The sequence below is a fragment of the Sus scrofa genome, chromosome 1 (genome assembly GCF_054392235.1).
Source record: "Sus scrofa isolate SSC_HxYL_T2T_F1_AM1 chromosome 1, Sscrofa_HxYL_maternal_Yorkshire_Landrace_v2.0, whole genome shotgun sequence".
NCBI classification, from domain to species: domain Eukaryota; kingdom Metazoa; phylum Chordata; class Mammalia; order Artiodactyla; family Suidae; genus Sus; species Sus scrofa.
In genome coordinates, this window is record NC_139383.1 from 25352564 (window position 1) to 25373590 (window position 21027).

The window sequence follows — 21027 nt, forward strand, 5'->3', positions numbered from 1 at the left end:
ACAGGGAATACAGCCCATATTTTACAGTAATTTTAAATGGAGGGTAATCTATTAAAAACACAGAATTATCATGTTGTGTATTTGAAACTAATATAGTTCTGTAAATCAAATGTATTGCAATTAAAATACACACACACATACACACATTGTGAATGCAGTGAAAAACAGTCCTTGCTGTAAATTCTGGTATCGCTATGACTGTGAAGGTTACGAGTTTTCTACTTTTAAGCTTATGAGGAATGTAATTAGACAGTTCCAAACTTGAAGATATGATCTAAATTTTCAAACAAGTATATGAGAACTACTTGGCATGGTGTCCATTACCAGGAAATGGTGCTAAGGGGGCAGATTCTATCTGGACACTGACAAATGTAATCAGTGTTTTTATAGAATGCCATAAAGCATAGTGCTTTATTTTTATTTCCAAATCCAGCTTATATAAAGTAATTAACACAATGCTAAAGGTTGCCATTGGAAGAAAAGTATTCTCTAAAAATACATTATTTCAGAGTTCCCTGGTTGCTCAGTGGGTTAAGGATCTGGCATTGTCACTGCTGAGGCTCAGGTCACTGCTGTGGCATGGGTTCTATTCCTGGCCTGGGAACTTCCATATGCTGCAGGTGCAGCCAAAAAAAAAAAAAAAAAAAAAAATTATTCCTAATACATTTGTACAACACTTTACTATTTTCAAAGATATTTCACTTTCATTACATAAGGTTTATCCCTGGTGTTGATAGCTGGAAGAACATGAAAATAACAAAAGCTCAAGAAAAGCTTTTTTTCTCCCAAAATTTAACTCTTTACTTGAGAAACAGCCTATGTAATTAGCAACCTAATTGCGGCTGAATTTAAGTCAAAACAGTATAAGCAAGATTTAAAGAAATGGAAACTACTAAGAACAAAAGAGAATTTTCTTTCATTAAACTTAATTCTTAATAATCATTGTTTAACTTGGTTTTTTCTTTCTACCATAGTGAGAATTGCATTTTCCTTACAACCACAAAGGAATTTCATTGGCACAAATTACACTAGTAGAAATCACAATATCCCAAGTCCTTAAGGCTTTAAATAAAACTTATGCCTCAGATGTCTGTAGTAAATAGTGGTAAGACAGGGTTTGAGTCCACTGGAGACTCTTTCCTCACCCACGTTTCTACATCTTATCCTGTGTTCTAAAGATTTTATGGATTTCAATTCATTGGTGGAGAATGATATCTGAAATGAAGAGGACAAGGATATTTAAAGAGAAGCTACTCTCTCTTATATAATCATTATGAAAATAGTTATAGGCCTAGAAAAAGCAACCACAAGAAACTATAGAGTAGAATTATCTATCTAGTCAACAGACTTTCTTATCACCAGAACAATAATGGTGGACTAGCCACACAGAAAGAACTGTTACACAGAATGCTTATTTTGTTGCAATGGGAATTCACATGTGACACATCATTTTCAAATAGCATAAAAGGTCCATAGCTTTTATTTGCTGCAATAGCAACTTTGAAATGGCTACCTGAATAGTGATCAAACCCTCTGAAAGTTTCCTCTAATGTCTTTTCTGATTGAATAATCCCAAACTCATAAACCTGGAATCCCAACAAAAAATGAAGTGACACACTAAGAGAGAATACAAGGTTAGTTTCTGAAATTTTATTATTTTTAATACATACATTTTCACAAACAGAAACCTTCTAACACCACACAATTCCATAACCAAATGTTTCAATTTTATCAACATTCTTTAACTATTTACACAGTCTTCCCTCAACAAAAGTGCAATCCAAGACATTTTGACAAGAAATCTTTACAGACAAGAATATACTTTTGAGCTGGTGTTAATGATGCCCATCCATTATATTTTCTTTCAATTACCTGGAATAATAATAAAGTCAACAGGACATAGAGATGAGCTGGGTTAGGCAGCATCCTTTTATAGGAACCAAACCACTGAACAAGAGCATTTTCTCCTCACCTCCTCCCCAACCTCCAAATGAAATTACCCAATAGCTGCTATCAGGAGACTAAAGAGAAAAGCAAAGTGGAGTTACTGATCTGGGCACAGGAGGAGAGACTGCATGTTAAGCATTGGTCTTACAGGACAAAACAAAAGATTTCTGCAAATTAGTTTGGGTGATCCAATAAGTTATGTGTCAGTTTATCTGTTAGCTTTTAAGATTAAAAAACTTAATGATATTATTTTCTGATGAGTTAATTCCTCCCCCCCAAAAAATGTATGAAAATACGTCTGAAAATGAATGAGCTTCTTCTACAAAAAATTAGAAATTAAAGACTGTCTGGGAAAGTTCTTTATAGGATTAATTCCCCCCATTCCCTAACTTCACAGCCAATGTCCTATCTTTTAAGGTGTAAATCCAGTATATCAACTGCTTCAGCTGCAACCAGAAGAGAGTGAAGAACTGAGTTGACCTGAAGACAAGATGATGAGATGATCAGAAAAAGTCTTCCCAATAAACTAAAGCAGGTGATTTATTTGTTCAAGGCATAACTCTTAAAAATAAATGATAAAACAAGTTAAAGTAGATAAAAATTACTTATTAGTCATCGTGAGTGGGTTCATGTTTTTGAGCACTATCACAGAACCAGAAAATGTATCTTTGGGACAACAAAATATCCTTTAATATCTAACCCACAACAAAACTAATCATCTTTTTTGATATATTCCAATTCCCATCCAGGTACTCAGAGCAAAGTACTTTGAGAAAGTGTAGAGAAACATTAAGGCCAGCAGATTCCAAAATAAGATTTATTCTTCACATGGTTGTATACTCAACTATATTTTATTCTCAAATCAGCCAAATTTCCCATTTTAGACAAGAATGAGATACCTTAACAGCAACAGATAGTCTCAGATAGGATACCTATGCTTCTCCTTTTATATAACCTCAGCATCCATAGATTCCTAACTTAATCCTCAAAATAAAAGCCAAAAGCAAATTTTTTTTCTCAATTACACTGAAATCGCATCATACTTATTTCTCAGTAGAAAATGACATAAGAAGAAAATACTGAATGCATCAGACACTACACTTGCAGCAGTTTTAGGCTGAGGAGCTTGCAGAATGTGATCTGGACGTAAATGTGAAGCTTCAGAGCAACAATATAAGCAGGTTTCTCTTTAGAAATTTAGGTGGGTTTAAGAACAGCATTACAAATATTTTACTATTCATTTTAAACTCAGAAATAAAATCCAATGGTACTCTGAAGAGAAATTCACCAATTTTTATACCTGGATACAAAAGAGAATCAATAGGGAAACAGCTAATTCAGTTACAGCTTTGCGTATTAAAGACAGATTTTCAAGGGCTACGTACTATAGGCCCCTTCTTGTTGCATCAAGTACTGTCAGACCAATAACAATTTTCTGCGTCGTACAGCCTTTGAGCATTTCTCACCACTGTGAAATATTTTTCAGATCATCAAACATCAAACTAGATGTGGTCAGCTGAATTATAATCATCCAAACTAAAAGATGAATAATTGGTCAATCTATCAGTTCTTTAGTGCTGTATTCTTTCAAATAAAACATCAAATACTCCACGTAGCAGAACTGAAACTCACTTGCAATAATGCCTACACATTTCTGAGAGGAAAAAAACAACTGTTTTCTGAGGGGAAAAAAATGGTGTACATTAAAATGCTCACATACTCCCAAATTTAGCTTCCCATAAAAGGATAATATTTTTAGCATTCTTTTAGCATATATGCATGTCACACTTGAAATTATCAAATTCATTTTTGAGAAATCATATTTCAATTTCAGATCTGTAAGGTATGGGGGTGTCCGTCTAAAATGAACTAATGAACAGAGGCTGTACTTTGGAAAGCTCAATGTTGTAATTAATCAAGTTCTATAAATTATCACCTTTTTCAAAAACCAGTGGAAAGGTATCATGGAGATCTTCAGAATAATCTATTTTCAAACATACTGTTACACATTATAATCAATGATTTTTCAAAATAAGAAAAAGACTTTAAAAAGAAACATCAAAATTATTATTTTCCTCATAGCCTCAAAAATATTTTTTTTGTTTCCTTCTTAGGGTCAAATCTTTGATTTTGGAAACTCAGCATTAAATGGGTAAAAAGCAGCCATAAGCAATTTGGGGGGAAGATTAAGTGTGACAACGATTGGTTCTGAAACTTACCAGCCAGGGTCTGTAGCTGTGAGATTTATCTGTGAGAAGGATCTGGCATCAAATGGCACTTAGACAGCATGACCTATATATAAAAACCAGTACCACCCAAATCATGTCATTCATGGATTTCCCTTAAGAGCCTGTTTGACCAACTTCAAATTCACAATTCAAATGACAGGATTCTGCCTTTCTGCCCTCTTGAGTTGGTATTCATCATTTCCAAATTCATTTAGCAGATTCTTTTTGTTAAAGGTCAGCTTACCTAAAAATATGCACAATACCAACAGCCTTCACATGTCTTATAATTTGGATATTATTTTCAGTATGAAAACTGGCTGCTAAAATACAACAGGGAGAGAATCAGGGCTCATGTCCACTTTGCAGTAATCTGTCAGTGAAGGGAAACTGCAGGTCAGTGTGCGCTGCCGAACGAACGCTAAGCCAAGGTAAACTATTATACCATCAGCTCTCCAGGCACAGACATACATTCACTTGTCACATGTTTCTCCCAAGGCCCAGAGAAGATCTAAAAGTGGGTCTTTAGATAGTTAACATTTTAGTAAGAGTTTCTTCCCAACTCCTACAGTGCTCTCAGTTTATGACCACATAATCCCTTTCCTAAATTCGCCCCATCCTCCCCACCACTTTAAAAGCTGCCTGAGAGACTCTTAGTGATAGTGAACCGCTCCCCCAAGCTCAAGGAGCACCCAGCTGGGCTCTGGTCATGACCACAGACTAACACTTGGGAGTCAAGGGGGGGCAAGGGGCAGCCCCCTTTTGGTGGCACACACACACAAAGGAACTCTCCTTTAAATTAGAAAAGAAATTAATGTCACAGAAGGCTTCCCTAGAAAAGATATGTAATAAAGTAATAATATCAATAAAATAGCTATTACTAAAGCAAAGCTTTCATCAATAAGCTTCGAGAACTTTGAAGGAGGAAAATGGCTTCACGAAATGGTAGTCCAGGTTGCCACAGTGTGGACACTGCTGGACGTTGCTGTACTCGGAGAAGTACTGCATCCCGATCCGCACGTCGATCACCGGCTTCCCGCAGTGCTTGCAGTTCAGGCGGGCCTGGGGTGGAAGCACAAGATGCAGTGAGCAGCAACACCTTCCCCACAGCACCGCCAGAGTCACACCAACAGATCGCGGACTGCCACGCCTGGAAACCCATTGAGAGGTGAGTAAAGTGTCTCTTTCATTACCCCAAACGGGGTAGGCAGGGCATCAGATAAGCATGAGATAAAGACCCAGATGTTCTCCCACCAGTCTGAAAAATTACCGTCTTCTCATTTCTCTCCCGACATGAGGCATCGCTAGTAGTTACACCTACTGGTAGAAGAAAATTCTCAGCTCATACTACTGCTGGAATTTCTCCATTAAAGTTCCCCTACCAATCGGAAATCTCCGCCCACCCCGTTTTAAAAAGTGGCTAAGGCTGACTTTCCTCATCCAAACCTGCACGAAATTTCTTTAAAGATTTTTTGCGTTTATTTTTAAAATTCATATACATATTTCATTCTGTGCTTTACTACACTTCTGTTTATTTTGAAGTAAAAATAAAATTTCCCTGAAATATTCTAGTAAAATTAAGGTTCCAAGAAGAAGGGCCATGTTTATCCTGCAGCTCCTTGAACTCCTTTAGGAGCACACTGTATCATCCTTCATGCCCTTCCTCTTACAGCACAGGTTTCCGGCAACAGGTTGAAGGACTTTAGTGAATAACCAGAAATTATAATACTACAGACTCTCGATTTAGATTCTGAAAAGGTAAAAGAATAGTTTCATGTTGTCCTCAAAACACTCCTATGAGGTAGGTAACAGTACGTGAATTGTTTTTCTTTTTTTTTTAGGGCCACACCTGCAGCCTATGGAGGTTCCCAGGCTAGGGCTCAAATCAGAGTTACTATACCACAGCCACAGTAACATGGGGTCCGAGCCAAAACTTGCAGTGAGGCCAGGGATCGAACCCACATCCTCGTGGACACTATGTCGTGTTCTTAACCCGCTAAGCCTCAATGGGAATTCCGATTTTAGATGATGAAACTGAGGCACATGCGACAAAGCAACATGTCCAAGATCACATAGTTAGGAAGCAGAAAGGCCAATATTTGAACCAGAGTAGCTTACTCCAGAGCCCATCCTCTTAGCCACCAGATGGACCACCTTTCTTAACCTGAGATAAACTCCCCGCCCCCCCCCCCTTTTTTTTTTTTGCTTTTTAGAGCTGCACCTGCAGCATATGGAGGTTCTCAGGCTAGGGGTTGAATCGGAGCTACAGCTGCCAGCCTACAGCAATGGGATCTGAGCCACGTCTGTAACCTATACCACAGCTCACGGCAACGCTGGATCCCAATGAGCAAGGCCAAGGATTGAACCCTCAATCTCATGGCTCCTAGTCGGATTCATTTCCACTGAGCCACCATGGGAACTCCTAAACTCCCTTTTAACTGACTAATCTCTCTGAGCAATATTAAAAGTGAGATTCCAAGCAAACCCTTCTCTTTAACCTGTTATTCTGTTCCAATAACTAATTCTTGCTTATTTTTGACTCCAAGTGTTATTGGAAGATACTCCTTGATGCCTTAGTAGTATCTAACACTTGTACCTTTTAAGCGAATATAGTTAGTTGACTTTTACTTAAGCCCAAAACAAGTAAACGGGTTTTCCATTTCAGTAGGGAACCAGGAAAGAACTATCTGGGGCTTAAATCATTTTAAGGAAGAAAAAAACAGTGAATAACAGGCTGGGTGAGGTAGGATACCATTCTGCTTTCTCTCTGAAGATGAGGAAATAACCCCACTGCTTTTTAGTGGTGAAGTAGAAAAGAAAGAGCATCAGACTGGGAGTGACAGGTTGTGGACAGGCTGGGACACGTGTGGGTAGACCTGAGTAAGACATTCTAATTATTTAGGCCTCTACCATGTGCAGAAAATAAGAGGACTGGACTAGGCTCCCCTTCCCCACTCCCATCCTTTCCAGTGCTAACACTCTATGAATTACAGGCCCAAACATTCTTTCACTTCCTTATTTCTTTAAAAGATAACCCCCTCTGGTGTGTGGGGGAGAGAGGAGCCCCTTCCTCTGGTTTCTCTCATCTCAAGAGCTGGCATCAAGGCATGAGAGGTATTATAAAATGTTATGGTGAATAACTAAAAGACTGATATCTCATTTCCAAGACTAAGTTTTAAAATGGAAATGTGGTCTGTGTATTAGAATAGCATAAAAGGAGTCAATCCTATCTGGAATCAAACAACAAGCTATGGATGGCTATTTAGATCTCCCGTGACCATATTTCTCTTCTAAGATTACTAGTACACACACAGCATAGCTGAAATACTGACTCTGCCAACCTTTTAATTCAACCAACACGGCTTATCTTCTGAATAAACTGCTAAGAGTAAGGATATTCTCATTACAAAAATCAAACCATATTGCTAAAGATACAAAACTAAGTAATAAACTAATGAAGTAAAGGATTAGTCACTGAACAAGGAAGGAAAACCTCTCTCCTATTCATGAATATCAAAGAATTACATGACAAGTGTTTTCCTTTCCCAAGCACCTGGAAATAAAACAAGATACTTCTAAGGATTTTGTTTTGTCCCCTGTGTTTCTATGAACTTATTAAATATGTTTTCCTCATGACAGCTAACTTTCAGATGCTCTCTTAGCATAAGAAAATGCCTCCCCTTAGCAGAGCTTTAAGGATTACAAATCTTTCATGTCAACCTCAAACATCTTACAAGACAGGCAGTTCCTGGGAAACTGCACTGTCCCACAGAAAGGAAACAAAAAGAAAATCCTGTCTATTAAAGTGAAATTTTCTCTTTCCTTTTAAATAATTTTTTTACTAGAAATTATTATATGCTAATCATACAAAACACTAGAAAACATAAGTAAGCAAAAAGAAAACTAAAGGAACCATTCAATACCCCACCATCAGAGACAACTTCTGATAAGAGGCTAGCAGATTCTTTTTTTTGTTGTTTTTTTGGTTTTTGTTTTTTTTTTTTGCCATTTCTTGGGTTGCTCCTGCCGCATTTAGAGGTTCCCAGGCTAGGGGTCGAATAGGAGCCACAGCAACTCGGGACCCGAGCTGCGTCTGTGACCCACACCACAGCTCATGGCAACGCCAATTCCTTAACCCACTTAGCAAGGCCAGGGATCAAACCCGCAACCCCATGGTTCCTAGTCGGATTCGTTAACCACTGAGCCATGACAGGAACTCCGAGGCTAGCAGATTCTTTTTCATGTTCACTTTTTTTTTTATTTTTACAAATGGAAGGATACTATTCTGCCATTTAAAACCTTTTTTGTCTTTTTTTTTTTTTTTTTTGGCTTTTCTAGGGCCGTACCCGTAGCACATGGAGGTTCCCAGGCTAGTGGTCTAACCCGAGCTGTAGCTGCCAGCCTATACCACAGCCACAGCAATGAGGGATCCGAGCTGTGTCTGCAACTTACACCACAGCTCATGGCAACGCTGGATCCTTAACCCACTGGCCAGGGATTGAACCTTCAACCTCATGGTTCCTAGTCAGATTCGTTAACCACTGAGCCACAACGGGAACTCCTAAAACCTACTTTTTTGACTTAAAATATTGAAAATTGTTCCCATATAATTATATATTACTCTACAGTATCGCTTTTAATGACTGCATAGTATTACCCACAGCTATACCACCTATAGTAAATCAACCGTCACTGCTGCACTTTGGGGAGCTTTGGGGCTGCTCACTCCACACACACCCTCACACCTCCTCTGGCCTAACTGCAGTGGTGCCTCTAACTCCTCTATCTTCACCGGGGGGAAGAAGCCTAATATCACCCGCTGCTCGTTCTGTGGGGTCAATACCAACCTGACAGCATGGAGAGGCGGCCAGGATGTCATAGGTGTACATGGTGCCCAGCTGGTGCCAGCTGCCGTCCCACCGTGACTTACACTTGATGCAGATGATCTTGTGAACCCCTTCCAGGCAGTCCACACACACCGCATACAGGTGCATGAGCCTCCCTGTGCACAGAAGACACGATGCTGAGAGTGGCTGTCAAAGAAATCACCTTCTGTCTTTAAAGGGGATTAACACAATGACTCATTTATTACTTATAAGCAAATACTTTATCAGCTGAATAAACATAAAGAGCAAAATCGATATCATATGTCCCCAATTTGTCCTTTTAGAATAATGATGAATTACTAACTACTGTCAATGGGACAGGTACTTTAAGTTTAATCTTGTTAAATACTTGCTTCAATTCACTTTTCTGAAAAGTGCTGTCAGGTTTATAACACAGACATCCAAACTCAAATGACCAACCACAGATGCTCAAAACCAGCCTGCTTTCAGGTCTAATGCAGCATATGAACCAGCCATGTTGGTCTGTACTTATGAGCTCTTGTCCATTGACAAGTCCTTTCATAAAAAAATCCAAAGTCTGTCTTGGTATCGGTTGCCCAGAATTATACCACAGCCAAAATTACTATGTTAACTGTTCTTGTCTCCAAAATTGCTCAGTCATCACCACATCCAATTTAGGAGCCAGAATTATATCTTGTGTTTTTTTTTTTTTTTTTTTTTCCCCAAAGGACTTCAATGTCATGTTATTTGCTGGGCTCTTGAAAGTCACAAGCCCATTCCTCCATCATTTATCAATATGTAATGCTTGTGAAAGATGTCATCCTACTTTATACAGAAGAATTCAGGTCCAAATTGGAAAAAGTATTGGAAAGTCCAGGATCTGCCTGGGCAATATATAATAGCAGCAATGCTGCTCTCTTTGTGGGCATCAGGGTGCTCCACTGTGCTCAAAATTACCATCCGGAGAACACATCCTCCTACGTGGCTTCTTACTCAGAATGTGCTGCTCACTGTCCTCAGCCAGACCCTGCTCTTTATCTTTTCAGTGGTTAAGGACCAGCCAGCCTGCTCCTTATACATTGGAAAGGGGTATATGGTACTTAAAGGGAAAACTTTCATTCCTTGTGCTTACAAGACTCTCCCTCCCTGAGGGTAGGAACTATGTCTTATTCATCCTCGAGGGCTCAGGGTCTAGCACAGCATCTGGAATGTGGAAAGCACTCCATGATTGTATGTTGTATGAATGGATGTAATATGTTAACAGCCAAAGCCATTATAACCTTGGGGACCTAAGCCAAAAATGAGAAGGGTGACAAGAGCTTCTTGCATTAAGGCCCACCTCTGCTATACGGCACTAAAGATAAAAAGATCTCACACGTCATGCCCTGAGGCATTTTAGGATGTCAATTCAATACATAGGAGCCACTGGAAAACGCTTCATTTTCAATTTCACTCCCAGACTTACTTACAGCAATTCCCAAACATTCAAAGACACCCAGGTGGCTGCTAGGAAGGGTGGGGTCAGGGACAGACAGAGAAGTCAAATGTTAGTAGTAATGACCATGATGATGAAGCTGACCGGGAGCGTTTACTGACTGCTTACCAAGGGTCTGGCAGTGTGCTGGGAGGCTAGGTGAATCCCTCACAACAACCCTGTAACATAGGCATTATTGCTTTTCCCACTTCAGATAGAAGGAACTGAAACTCAGACAGCTGGAGTAGCTTGCCCAAGTTAAAAAAGATAATAAGTATCAAAGTCCAGACTTAAATTTTTATGTCTGACTCTTAACCTCTAGGCTACCTCCTGGGAATTCCTGGCCTGGATTGAATCTCTAGATTTGTTTCTGTTATCGTTATATATTGTCCTAAATACAGATAATTTAAAATTTCTAATTCTAGGGTTGTGAATTTAAACAAAGAGTAGATTCCTGAGAGAACAGTCACCTGTGGTTCTAAGTAGTAAAGAAGCACCAAAACAAATTCCTAATTTGATCAATCTTAAAAAGTTATTAAAACCAAACACATCTTATGGAAAAGAGAGGAAGAGAAGAGAGGCTAGAGCTGGAGGCTGGAGAAGTCAGTGAGGGGAAAGGGCAGGGCAAGGGAGTGACAATCCACATAGTCCACCACTGGAAATAACATATTATTTCAGCAGCGTGTAATCAACACGCTGGAATCCTGTGGCCTGGAACACGGCCTTACTACTGTACTTGAAAATACCTTAAGGAACACATGGTTGAAACTCTGTGATGGAAGAAATGATTGACACTGGCTTGCTATTTAAAAAAAAAAAAAAAAGGCTGCATGGAGTTCTTCAAGATGTAGCAATAAAAACACAGGACACATGTCAAGGCCCCACTTGTGACACTGACTCGTCTAGTACTGATAAAACACTCTCAAGACCTTTGTAATGTACTCCTAACACATCTATTATTTTATCTGTGGATGTGCATGCACGTAGATGTACACAAGTACACACGCATATACACACACGGTTCTCAGGCCAACCTGATTTTCACCTTTCTCCATCCACTCACTGATGGGTACCCTCAAGATCTGGTCCTGGGCTCTGTCATATACGCTTGTTTTCTTTCTCTTTTCTCTCCATTCAAGAGCTCTTCCATTCTACTAACCACTAGCATTATAAAATCAGCTCCAGTGTTCATCCTAATGTTTATTTCTAAAAGCTCTTGTAAGAGACATTTCCACACAAAAGTCCCAGCGTCTCTGGAAACCCAATATATCCCTTCAAGCCCCAGCATCTCATCCTTTTTCCTCTAAGATCAGGTCCTTCCCGCAACTTTCTCACTCCTGTTTGTAACAATGCTATTTACCTGGTCCAGAGCCAAAGTGAGCCAATTAAGAACACATCTTCATCCCCTCCAGTCAAGCTGGCTCCAAAGGTGTAATTTTTCCTTTAAAATAATCTCTTACAGATATTCCTACCTTTCAATTCCTACCATCACAACCCAGCTGTCTCTTTTCTCCTTGTATCTGGAATAGAGATTTAAATTACAACTGTACAAGTTCTGCCCCTTTCAAACATTTCCCCCAAGCAATCACTGGCTTTGAAAAAGTTAAACCCTTCAATTCATAAACATGGCAAAGTTCTTTGCCATGGCTTGAAAGGACACCTACAATCTGTTCTCCACCCACATTACTCATTTTCTACTCTAGAACCTCTGCTCTGACCAGATGGTTCTCTTCGGTTCTCTCGCTGTCTCCTGACCTTTTTCTTTGAACCACCACTCCTTTGCTCACATTACTCCCATCAACAACCCCCTGACGGAGTCAGACCTTCTACTTACCCAAATCCAGTCTGTCGCTTGACATCTGCCTCACATTACCTCCTTTAACTGCCGAGGCCAAAGTGGCCCCTTCCTCCCTGGTAAATTTTAGGATGCTTCATGTACATACTGTCCAGGTGACACCAGCTCTACAAGTGGTACCAGTGCATAGTAAAGCTAGCTACATTTTTGTAAAAGTATCTTACATCCTAACATAAATTGATGAGTGGTAAAAAGTGACAGTACCTAGGACAAGCACACGATTTATATGTTTGACTGGCTGGTGATAGGATTAAATGGAAAGAATTTGTTTGATATGAATAGGAAAGGAACAGCTCTACTCTCATGCACCAGTACCCTTGTACCCCCATTTATCTTCATAAAGAATATTTCCAGTCTTAAAATGGTGAAGTAAAGATGTTTCCATCTACCTCCCTCTAAATTATCCCCATACAATATAAATGGTAAGTAATAAAACACACAAATTCCATCTTCCATGAAACTATGAGGTACCTGCAACCCTGAAACAAACTATAAGGTCAGAAATTAGACAGAGAAATAGTAAATGGTTTAACTCTGAAACTAGACAAAAGAACAGGGGAGGGTGAGATGAGGTGCTGAAAGAGAAAGAGTGGAGTATAAGAAATTACTTAATAACCATACATTCTATGCAACTTTTTCCATCGAGAGTCTGTCAAATTATCCCCTGAATCTGGGCGAGTCTAACCACTTACTTTGAAGAACAGAATGTGACAGAAGGGATGTTAGTCCCAAGCTTTAGCCTTGATAGAGAGGCCATGCAGCTCCTGTTCGCACCGTCTTTAATGTCACCCTGAGAACACCATGTGGAAAGCTCAGCCTAGTCTACTGGCAGATGAAAGAATATAGAAGCAGCGATAAGCCATTCTAGCTGAAGATTCCCAGTGCCAACCAATCTGCAAAGTGCTAGACGTATGTGAGAGGCCATCCTAACCAAACCAACCCAGAGAATTCCGAGAAGTTATAAATCATTACTGTTTCAAACCACTAAGTTTTAGAGTGGTTGCTCTATAACAAGAGCTAAAAGATACAGGGGATTAGGTGAAATTCTCAAAAATGAATGAGACTACTCCTTGCAAATTCAGCTCCCTTTCCCTGCTGAGAAAGATAAAACAGAAAATTGTATCCAGGAAACAAGAATAGGACACTATTACAAAGAGCTTTCAGAAATTATAAATATGATAGCAGAAAAATAAAAATAAAATATTGGGATGCTTCTTAATAAATTAAGAAAATCAACCAAGAAAAAAGGAAGTATGGTATCCAGAAACAGAAGGTAAAAATAGAAAAGAGATACAGGAATTCCTAGAAAAACCAATATGTAGGCACAGGAGGTACTGAGTGCACCAGGATGCAAAGGAACAAGAAGATGAAAGGCTCCATGAGAGAAATTTCAAAAAGAAAAGTTCATAAAACATCTAATAGGCATATGGAAATATTTTTGAAAGGTGGTTTGTAGAGCTGCTGAAGTGTTAGAACCATCAGCCAAAGCTTCAAAAAAGGCTATGCAAATGAAAATGTGAAGCAATTATTAACTTTGATAAAAACAAAAGGTGTCCTAGACTATATGGTACTCTGTCTAGGGAATATATCTATAGTTCTTGGCTCAACAATATTTACACAATCATAACAGAAAAATCATTAAGGATTTAACTAAGAATTGTGATATAGTATCCTGAGGGAAAGGGGAAGATGAAACAAAGCATAGTCAACCGCTTTAAATCAATAGGAATATCTAAAATTGGAGAATAAAGTGCCCGGGAAATGAGCCAGCAGAGGTTGGTGGGAAGGAGATATATGGGATGTATCATTTTTACTACAGGCTTTTTTAGCACACTTTTAAAGTTATAAACAAGTTACATGTCATGCATCCCATCTTTGCATAAATTCAAAAGCTTTACATGAACTGACAGATTTCCCTGTTACTCAATTTATGGCTGAAATGCCCAAGTCTTTGTGTGTCATTCACAGCATTAATAAGCTTCACACCCCTCATCACCAGGGTAATATCTGAGCTTTCGATAACCCTTCATTTTCTTTTTGCTGCTATCAAGAAAGGCTCCTCTTTCAGAAATTTCAAGATTAATTCGACTAATCTTAAACCACCACTAACCCTCCTTTTCCTCACTGTATTATATTTACAAAGATCAGAGAATACACAGCTGGCTGGGCACATTAACACAGGTTTCAAAGGCAAATATTTTACAGCAAGTAAAACATTTCAAGGCAATTCCTTCTCTAAATTTCCTCCTAATCATGAAAAACTATACATCAGGAATTCTCTCTTCAAATTACATCAAGACAAAAACATAAAATTACCCACCGGAACAACTGTACTTGATACAGTGACATCAGAGTAAAGGCCACCACCTCCACCACCTTACTGGCCACAGATGAAATATTCAAATGTTAGCTACTCTTAACTAAGACAAAAACACACCGCCAGTTACAATTAAGCCCCAACAGAGCCATCCCTTCTTGTTCGCTTCTCACTTCTCACAAACAGAAAACAGGCAAGGTGAATGAACACCTGTACCTTGAAGGTGACAGGGAACATCGTATTCGATCTCATCGTGTCTCGAGGGGCTTAAGAACAGAGTTCCATCCACCAGCGGGAACTGCTCGAACACCGGGAGCGCCCGGTGGCACAGGGCACAGTTCACCATGTTTCTGTGGCTGGCGCTGAGGGCTGCGAGGATGAACTTCCGCAGATCCTCGCCCTGGCCCATCTGGGCATCGTCCTCCATCCGCACGTGGAAAGTGTTCAGCTTATGGCGGGGGATGTGAGTGAGGAGCTCGGACAGGTCCAGGCGCCGCAGGAACTGCACGGGGGCGTCGAAGTGGCCCCCCCTGTGCACTGACAACCCTGCTGGACTGTAATCAAAGTGCGCGTTTCTGAACACGTGGCCGCCCGCCAGGGCCTTTTTGTGAGGCTCCAGGTGGATGGCGTTCTTCAGGAACTCCCCAAGGTACCTGGACGATCGGGGGCCGCTGAAGTGCGCAGGGGAGAGGATGGAGTAGCCGGTGGGTGGGGACTGGCCCGGGGAGCCACAGGGGGAGCGCGCCCCGTAGGCCGCCCCGCCGCCCTTCTCCTGCGAGTTCTGCCGGTCCATGGAGTGCCGGCGCGGGAGGTCGTGGGCCAAGCCCTTCTGAGGTTTGGCGGGTGGCCGGCACTTTTTGGCCTCCTCCACTGGCTCGCCAGGGGGCCTCCCCGTGTTCTTCTCTGAGCCCGACTTCTTCTTTTTCTCATCCTGCATCCGCTTCACCTGGTACCAGTCCGTGTCCTTCTTCAAGTGGCCCTGGCCGCAGCGGCAGGAGCAGAAGCGGAAGGCCAGGTCATAGCCCTTCTTAGTCCACATGTTCTGGCGGCACTGCTTCTCATTCCAGCTGCGGGCCCGGCCAATGCAGTTGAACTGCACCAGGATACTGCTCTCCCACTCATAGAAACACTGCAGGTGCATCCAGGTGCTGTAGGGACAATGCTCGTTGTTGCACACCACCTTCTGGTAGTCGTCCTTCTCCAGGTCAACCGGCCTCCCAAAGCTGCAGATCAGGGGCGTGGCACAAGGGGCTTCTGGGGAGAAGCACAGAGAGAGAGAGGATTCAGCACGCAGCATGTGGGATTCTAGCCCACACCAAATGTGAGGTCAAAGCTACCATCCCATCTTAGTCCATTCACACCAAAAGAAGGACTTTTCTGGTATGGAGATTTCCACTACTGGAATAACCCCAGACAGGATTAAAAAACATTTATGGTTTTCTTCTGGAGCAACGTTGTGACAAGGAAATTTATTTTGGGTTTTTTTTTTTTAATCTGCTAAACAAAAAAAATACCGATAAGCTTCAAAAAGTCCAAATCCTTCACAGTACAATTAGCTGTACTTCAGTGTAGTATGAGGTCTTCCTGAGCCGTGGGTGTAACGACAGGCGGTTTCAAGACTCTTAAAAATGAATCACTCCAGTGAGCTAGGAACTATGATGCAGTTACTTAACCAACCAGTTCAGGAGGTAGCTCCAAAAGGGCCCTCAAAACTCTTTATCACAGAGAAAACAGACTTTCCCCATCCCTAGTGCTCTTCTAGAACAGTCTGATACCTAAGGGTGAGGTATTTGCTCAAACTAATTGTTGATACCCACAGAATTACACTGCCAGGCCATGAAGGAAAATGAAGGAACAATTCTCCTTAAGCTATGAGGACAGAAAGCAGGAACACCAAGATATCTCCACGCTATTTAACCATAGGGCATCTAAGAGGCCACACAAGTTCTCAGAAGGAAGTAAAACTTGGTGACACAGGGTAGAACCATTTCTTAAGAATAGGAGGTATGAAGATTTGGGATTCCACTGGATTCTGGTTACTTTGACATCTAGACCATTTTCAGAAGGCCCCTTTGGAGGGCAGTATTACTCCCAGTGGAAAACACTGGGCTTGATCATGAAGGTTCCACACCCCAAGCTCACGTCAGACTTGAACTGTCATAGCTGAGAAGCTAGATGAAGACTGTGAGCCACAGAGCCCCTCAGTCGGAGTTGTGTTTTAGAATCGCCACCCTCACACACACGCCCCTGCCCCCTGCCCCAGGCCCTGGCTGGCAGCAAGGAGACTGGGGGTGGGAGGGAAGCTGCAGTGATGCAGGGGAGAGAGACCCAGGGCCTGAGCCCCGCAGCAGCCTGAACCAACTCGTCCACCTCTGTGATCATGGCTTCCCCATCTACCTCCTGGGAGCAACGACCCTTCATCTTCATTTGTCCAAACCCCAACCGCCCAGTAGAGCAATTCACAGCATGGACTCTGCAACCAGACTGCCCGGGTTAGAATCCCAGCAATACCACTGGTGAGCCGTGTGCTCTTGGACAAGTTGCTCCACTTCTCTTTGTGTCAGCCTCTTCTGTATAAAATGCAGATAACAACTGAATGTTCCTTACTTGGTTCTTTCTTTTTTTTTTTTTTTTTTTTTTTTTTTTGTCTTTTTGCTATTTTTGGGCCGCTCCCGTGGCACATGGAGGTTCCCAGGCTAGGGGTCGAATCGGAGCTGTAGCCACCAGCCTACGCCACAGCCACAGCAACGCGGGATCTGAGCCACGTCTGCAACCTACACCACAGCTCACGGCAATGCTGGATCCTTAACCCACTAAGCAAGGGCAGGGATCGAACCCGCAACCTCATGGTTCCTAGTCGGATTCGTTAACCACTGCGCCACTACGGGAACTCCCTTACTTGGTTCTTATAAGGATGAAATATACTAATACACAGAAGGTGCTTAGAGCAGGGCCTGCGAGTACATAGTAAACCTCCTCCCCTTCCTTCCATTCTCCAAGGCCCACCTCTAGACACCAGTTTCCCTAGGACTCTCCTCTTCCCTTGCATTCTGGCCTCCCCACCCCCAGGAAGGTTCTGAACCTTACCTGCATCCCCACTGGGGTCCCCACCAGGTGACGACTCAGGAGAGGATGCCCATTACTCATCTTTGTATTCCTGGCACCACTGGGCTCAGGCATTGCACACATCCAGTGGCGAATCAAGTTGCATTAAAAAATAACGCTAGCACACGAAACCCACACAGGACAAGCAGAGCAGAAGGAAAAGAGAGAGGGCTGTAATGCTAGGCAGAAAGACCTAAATGTAGGGATGCACTCTGAAAAGTAGAAGAGTAGCCCGGAAACTCGGTAAATTAACTGCAACCACCTGGGCTGTGACCTTTAATGCCTTTAAAATGTTAATTAGTCAATTAAACAAAGTTCAGTTGCTTTTATCTTCAGCCCCTCAGAGGACAGCCTTGAACTCTGAAATGTAATGAATGGCAATAACCAAAGTGGTATTAACCCAAGACTAAGGAAATCAAATTTTAAAAATGACCTAGCAGTACCTTGGCATTCATAATAGCCAAAAATTTAAGTTTTAAATGCTGAGATTGACATCACACTGCTTTTAAAAGTATTTTCACATTAAAGAAAGGTAGACTAAGAAGGAAAAAAATCCTATCTTTAGCTTTTCACAAAACCTCCAATGTATCATTCCTACGTATCAGGTCTTTGGAGCTGGAAGACTGGCAAGTATTGCTAAGAGCACTAACAGAAGCATATGCCTGGATCACACATGCAGAGGAGGTAGCAGAGCTCCAAGCCCCTGTCCTTTTAACACTGCCCATCATCATCACAACCGTTCCCACCTGCTCCCCTGCAAGACAAGAGTCTGCACTCCAACCTGTCAGCCCTGCTAGTTCACATGGCAGCCACTTTGATGCAGCCTTGTGGTCAGGCCTCAAAGACAAACACAAAGTCGAGGGCTTGTTTAATACCAAATACCATGTGCAAAAGACATCTCACTCTGTTACAGGCCTCCAGCCTGAGGGTGGGGCTCTGAGGAAAGAGTAATAGGTAAGCCTTGGAAACAGGGCTTTTATATCTACACAGGCCTTTAATAAAGCTGTGGAGGGTATGCCTCTACACCCAAAGACATGATTTCCTTCAAGATCTGATTGGAAAGGCAGCTGAGAGGGGTTTGGGTGCAAGTTCTGCTACTAGCTGTTTGACATGCAGCAGTTTCCTTTTCTGTAAAGTGAAGATAAAAATGCTTGCACTCACTCACCTCAAATATATGTGGAAGCACTTTGTAAACTGTAAAGTTCCACAGAAACTCTTTTATGCTGCCTCTACCATACTTTATACCTGTGTATCTGGCTTCCCAACTAAATGCAAACTGCTTCAATATGCTTCCTACTTTTTCTAATGTTTTTTGATGTATGACAGGTATTTAGAAAGTAAAGAAATGAATAGTGTCACACCTCTTTTTCAATTTCCTAGGTTTCACAATTAACTAAAACGAACAGGAAATGGTTTTTTAACTCTAAGAAACAGTGCTGGTGACAACTCAAAATCACACACACAACAAATTAGCCATATTACAGAAATGTATTTGATTGTTTCCTGAAAACTGTCTCTACTTATTATAAAACTCCTAGTTCTTAAGAATAACCATCCCAGAGTTCCCATTGTGGTGCAGCGGAAACGAATCCAACTAGGAACCATGAGGTTTCCGGTTTGATCCCTGGCCTTGCTCAGGGTGTTAAGGATCCAGCGTTGCCATGAGCTGTGGTATAGGTAGCAGGCACGGCTTGGATCTGGCGTTACTGTTGCTGCGGCTATGGCATAGGCCGGCAACTACAGCTCTGATTCGACCCCTAGCCTGGGAATCTCCATATGAAGTGGGTATAGCCCTAAAAAGCAAACAAAAACAAAAACAAGGAGTTCCTGTAGTGGCACAGTGGTTAACGAATCCGACTAGGAACCATGAGGTTGCGGGTTCAATCCCTGGCCTTGCTCAGTGGGTTAATGATCCGGCGTTGCCGTGAGCTGTTGTGTAGTGAGCTGTGGTATAGGTCCGCAGACGCGGCTCAGATCCCGCGTTGCTGTGGCTCTGGCGTAGGCCGGTGGCTACAGCTCCGATTAGACCCCTAGCCTGGGAACCTCCCATATGCCACGGAGCGGGAGCAGCCCAGAAATGGCAAAAAGACAAAACAAAACAGTTCCACAAAGGTATAAATGGCATACAGACTGATCTGATACAACTGAAGCTTTACGGGAAGTGGGGAGTAGGGAATCCTACTTTCAGTGAGGGCGTGTTACACACACACTTTGGGACATTAGTTTGAGCTGTAATAGCTTGACTAGCAAGCAAAATGAGAAAATACAAAATCAGCATGGTTTTAAAAAATGTCTATGAATCCTCCAGTACCTGTTTCTATAGCTTCATCATCAAATATTCAGTACTCAGCTTCTATTTCTCCCTGCCCAAGCGAAAATAACCAGGGCTCACCTCATTCTGGGCAAAAATCTTAAGTAGTTTCAAGTCTGGACAATGAGATAATGAGGTTGAGTGATGTCGTTTGGGCAGCCTATACTCTGCCCCGCCTTCTCATCCCAGGACCCTCCTTCCCCTCAGGCCTTAGCGCTCCCTCACCTATTAAAAGGGAAGGATCTGACAGTCATCATTTACACTGGCTGCCCAACAAACCCAAAGCTCCTGAACCCCTCAAACCCAACACAGGCATTTTCATCTTCTTAACTGTTAAATTTGATGTTTTCATTGCTCTTAAAATAGATTCAAGTACCACAAGCACGTGGGGAGATTGGTGGGGCGGAGAAGTGTGGAGGGTATTTTGAAGTTATCCGATGCTTTCTAGCAGAGACTAAGGTGGGGACTTTGTCACAGTCATCCTTATAAACCCACTGCTGTGAAAATCGTATCGTATTTCTAATAAATGTCTTGTTGAAGGCAAGGATGGCCCAATCCGATTTAGGATTGGGCCATCTGGAGGAGGGAAAGGGGAGGACTCAGCTCCACTGAGCCTCCACAGCCGTTCTAGACTCAGCCCAGGGTTCTCTCCTGGGGCAGAGCCTGGCCCGCACCCTCACTTCCTCCAACCATAATCTATTCCACCCTCCTTCACTCTCCAGGTACCAAATGCAAACTTTAGGGTTTCTGAACAACTATTATGTGATATGGATCTGTTCCACACAGTAATTCCTCGTACATGGGAACACATCCCCTTGTTTACTGAGCAAGTTCCCCTTAGCTTATACCCTTCTGACCAGAGGATCCTCAGCTCCAAGCTTTCCGAGGCCACAGAGCATGGGGCTGAGGATTTGGACGCAAGGTAGCCAGCCAGCCTGGATTGACT

General features: G+C 41.9%; 1 protein-coding gene across 5 annotated transcripts in view; it reads right to left on the reverse strand.

Moving 5' to 3' along the window:
* Nucleotides 1-1635: 1635 nt before the first annotated feature.
* Nucleotides 1636-21027, reverse strand: part of HECA (hdc homolog, cell cycle regulator) — a 47627-nt gene continuing 28235 nt past the window's right edge. For 3 of the 5 annotated variants that reach the window (XM_021087304.2, XM_085015779.1, XM_085015783.1), the window contains exons 2-4: nt 14882-15919; nt 9020-9174; nt 1636-5234 (exon numbers count right to left, since the gene is read on the reverse strand). In XM_021087304.2, coding sequence (XP_020942963.1) covers nt 5070-5234; nt 9020-9174; nt 14882-15919 — 1358 coding nt within the window. In that variant the 3' untranslated portion in view covers nt 1636-5069. Of the gene's footprint in view, nt 5235-9019; nt 9175-14668; nt 15920-21027 lie in introns of all 5 variants that reach the window. The other 2 variants (XR_014839487.1, XR_014839490.1) reach the window with 1 other exon arrangement.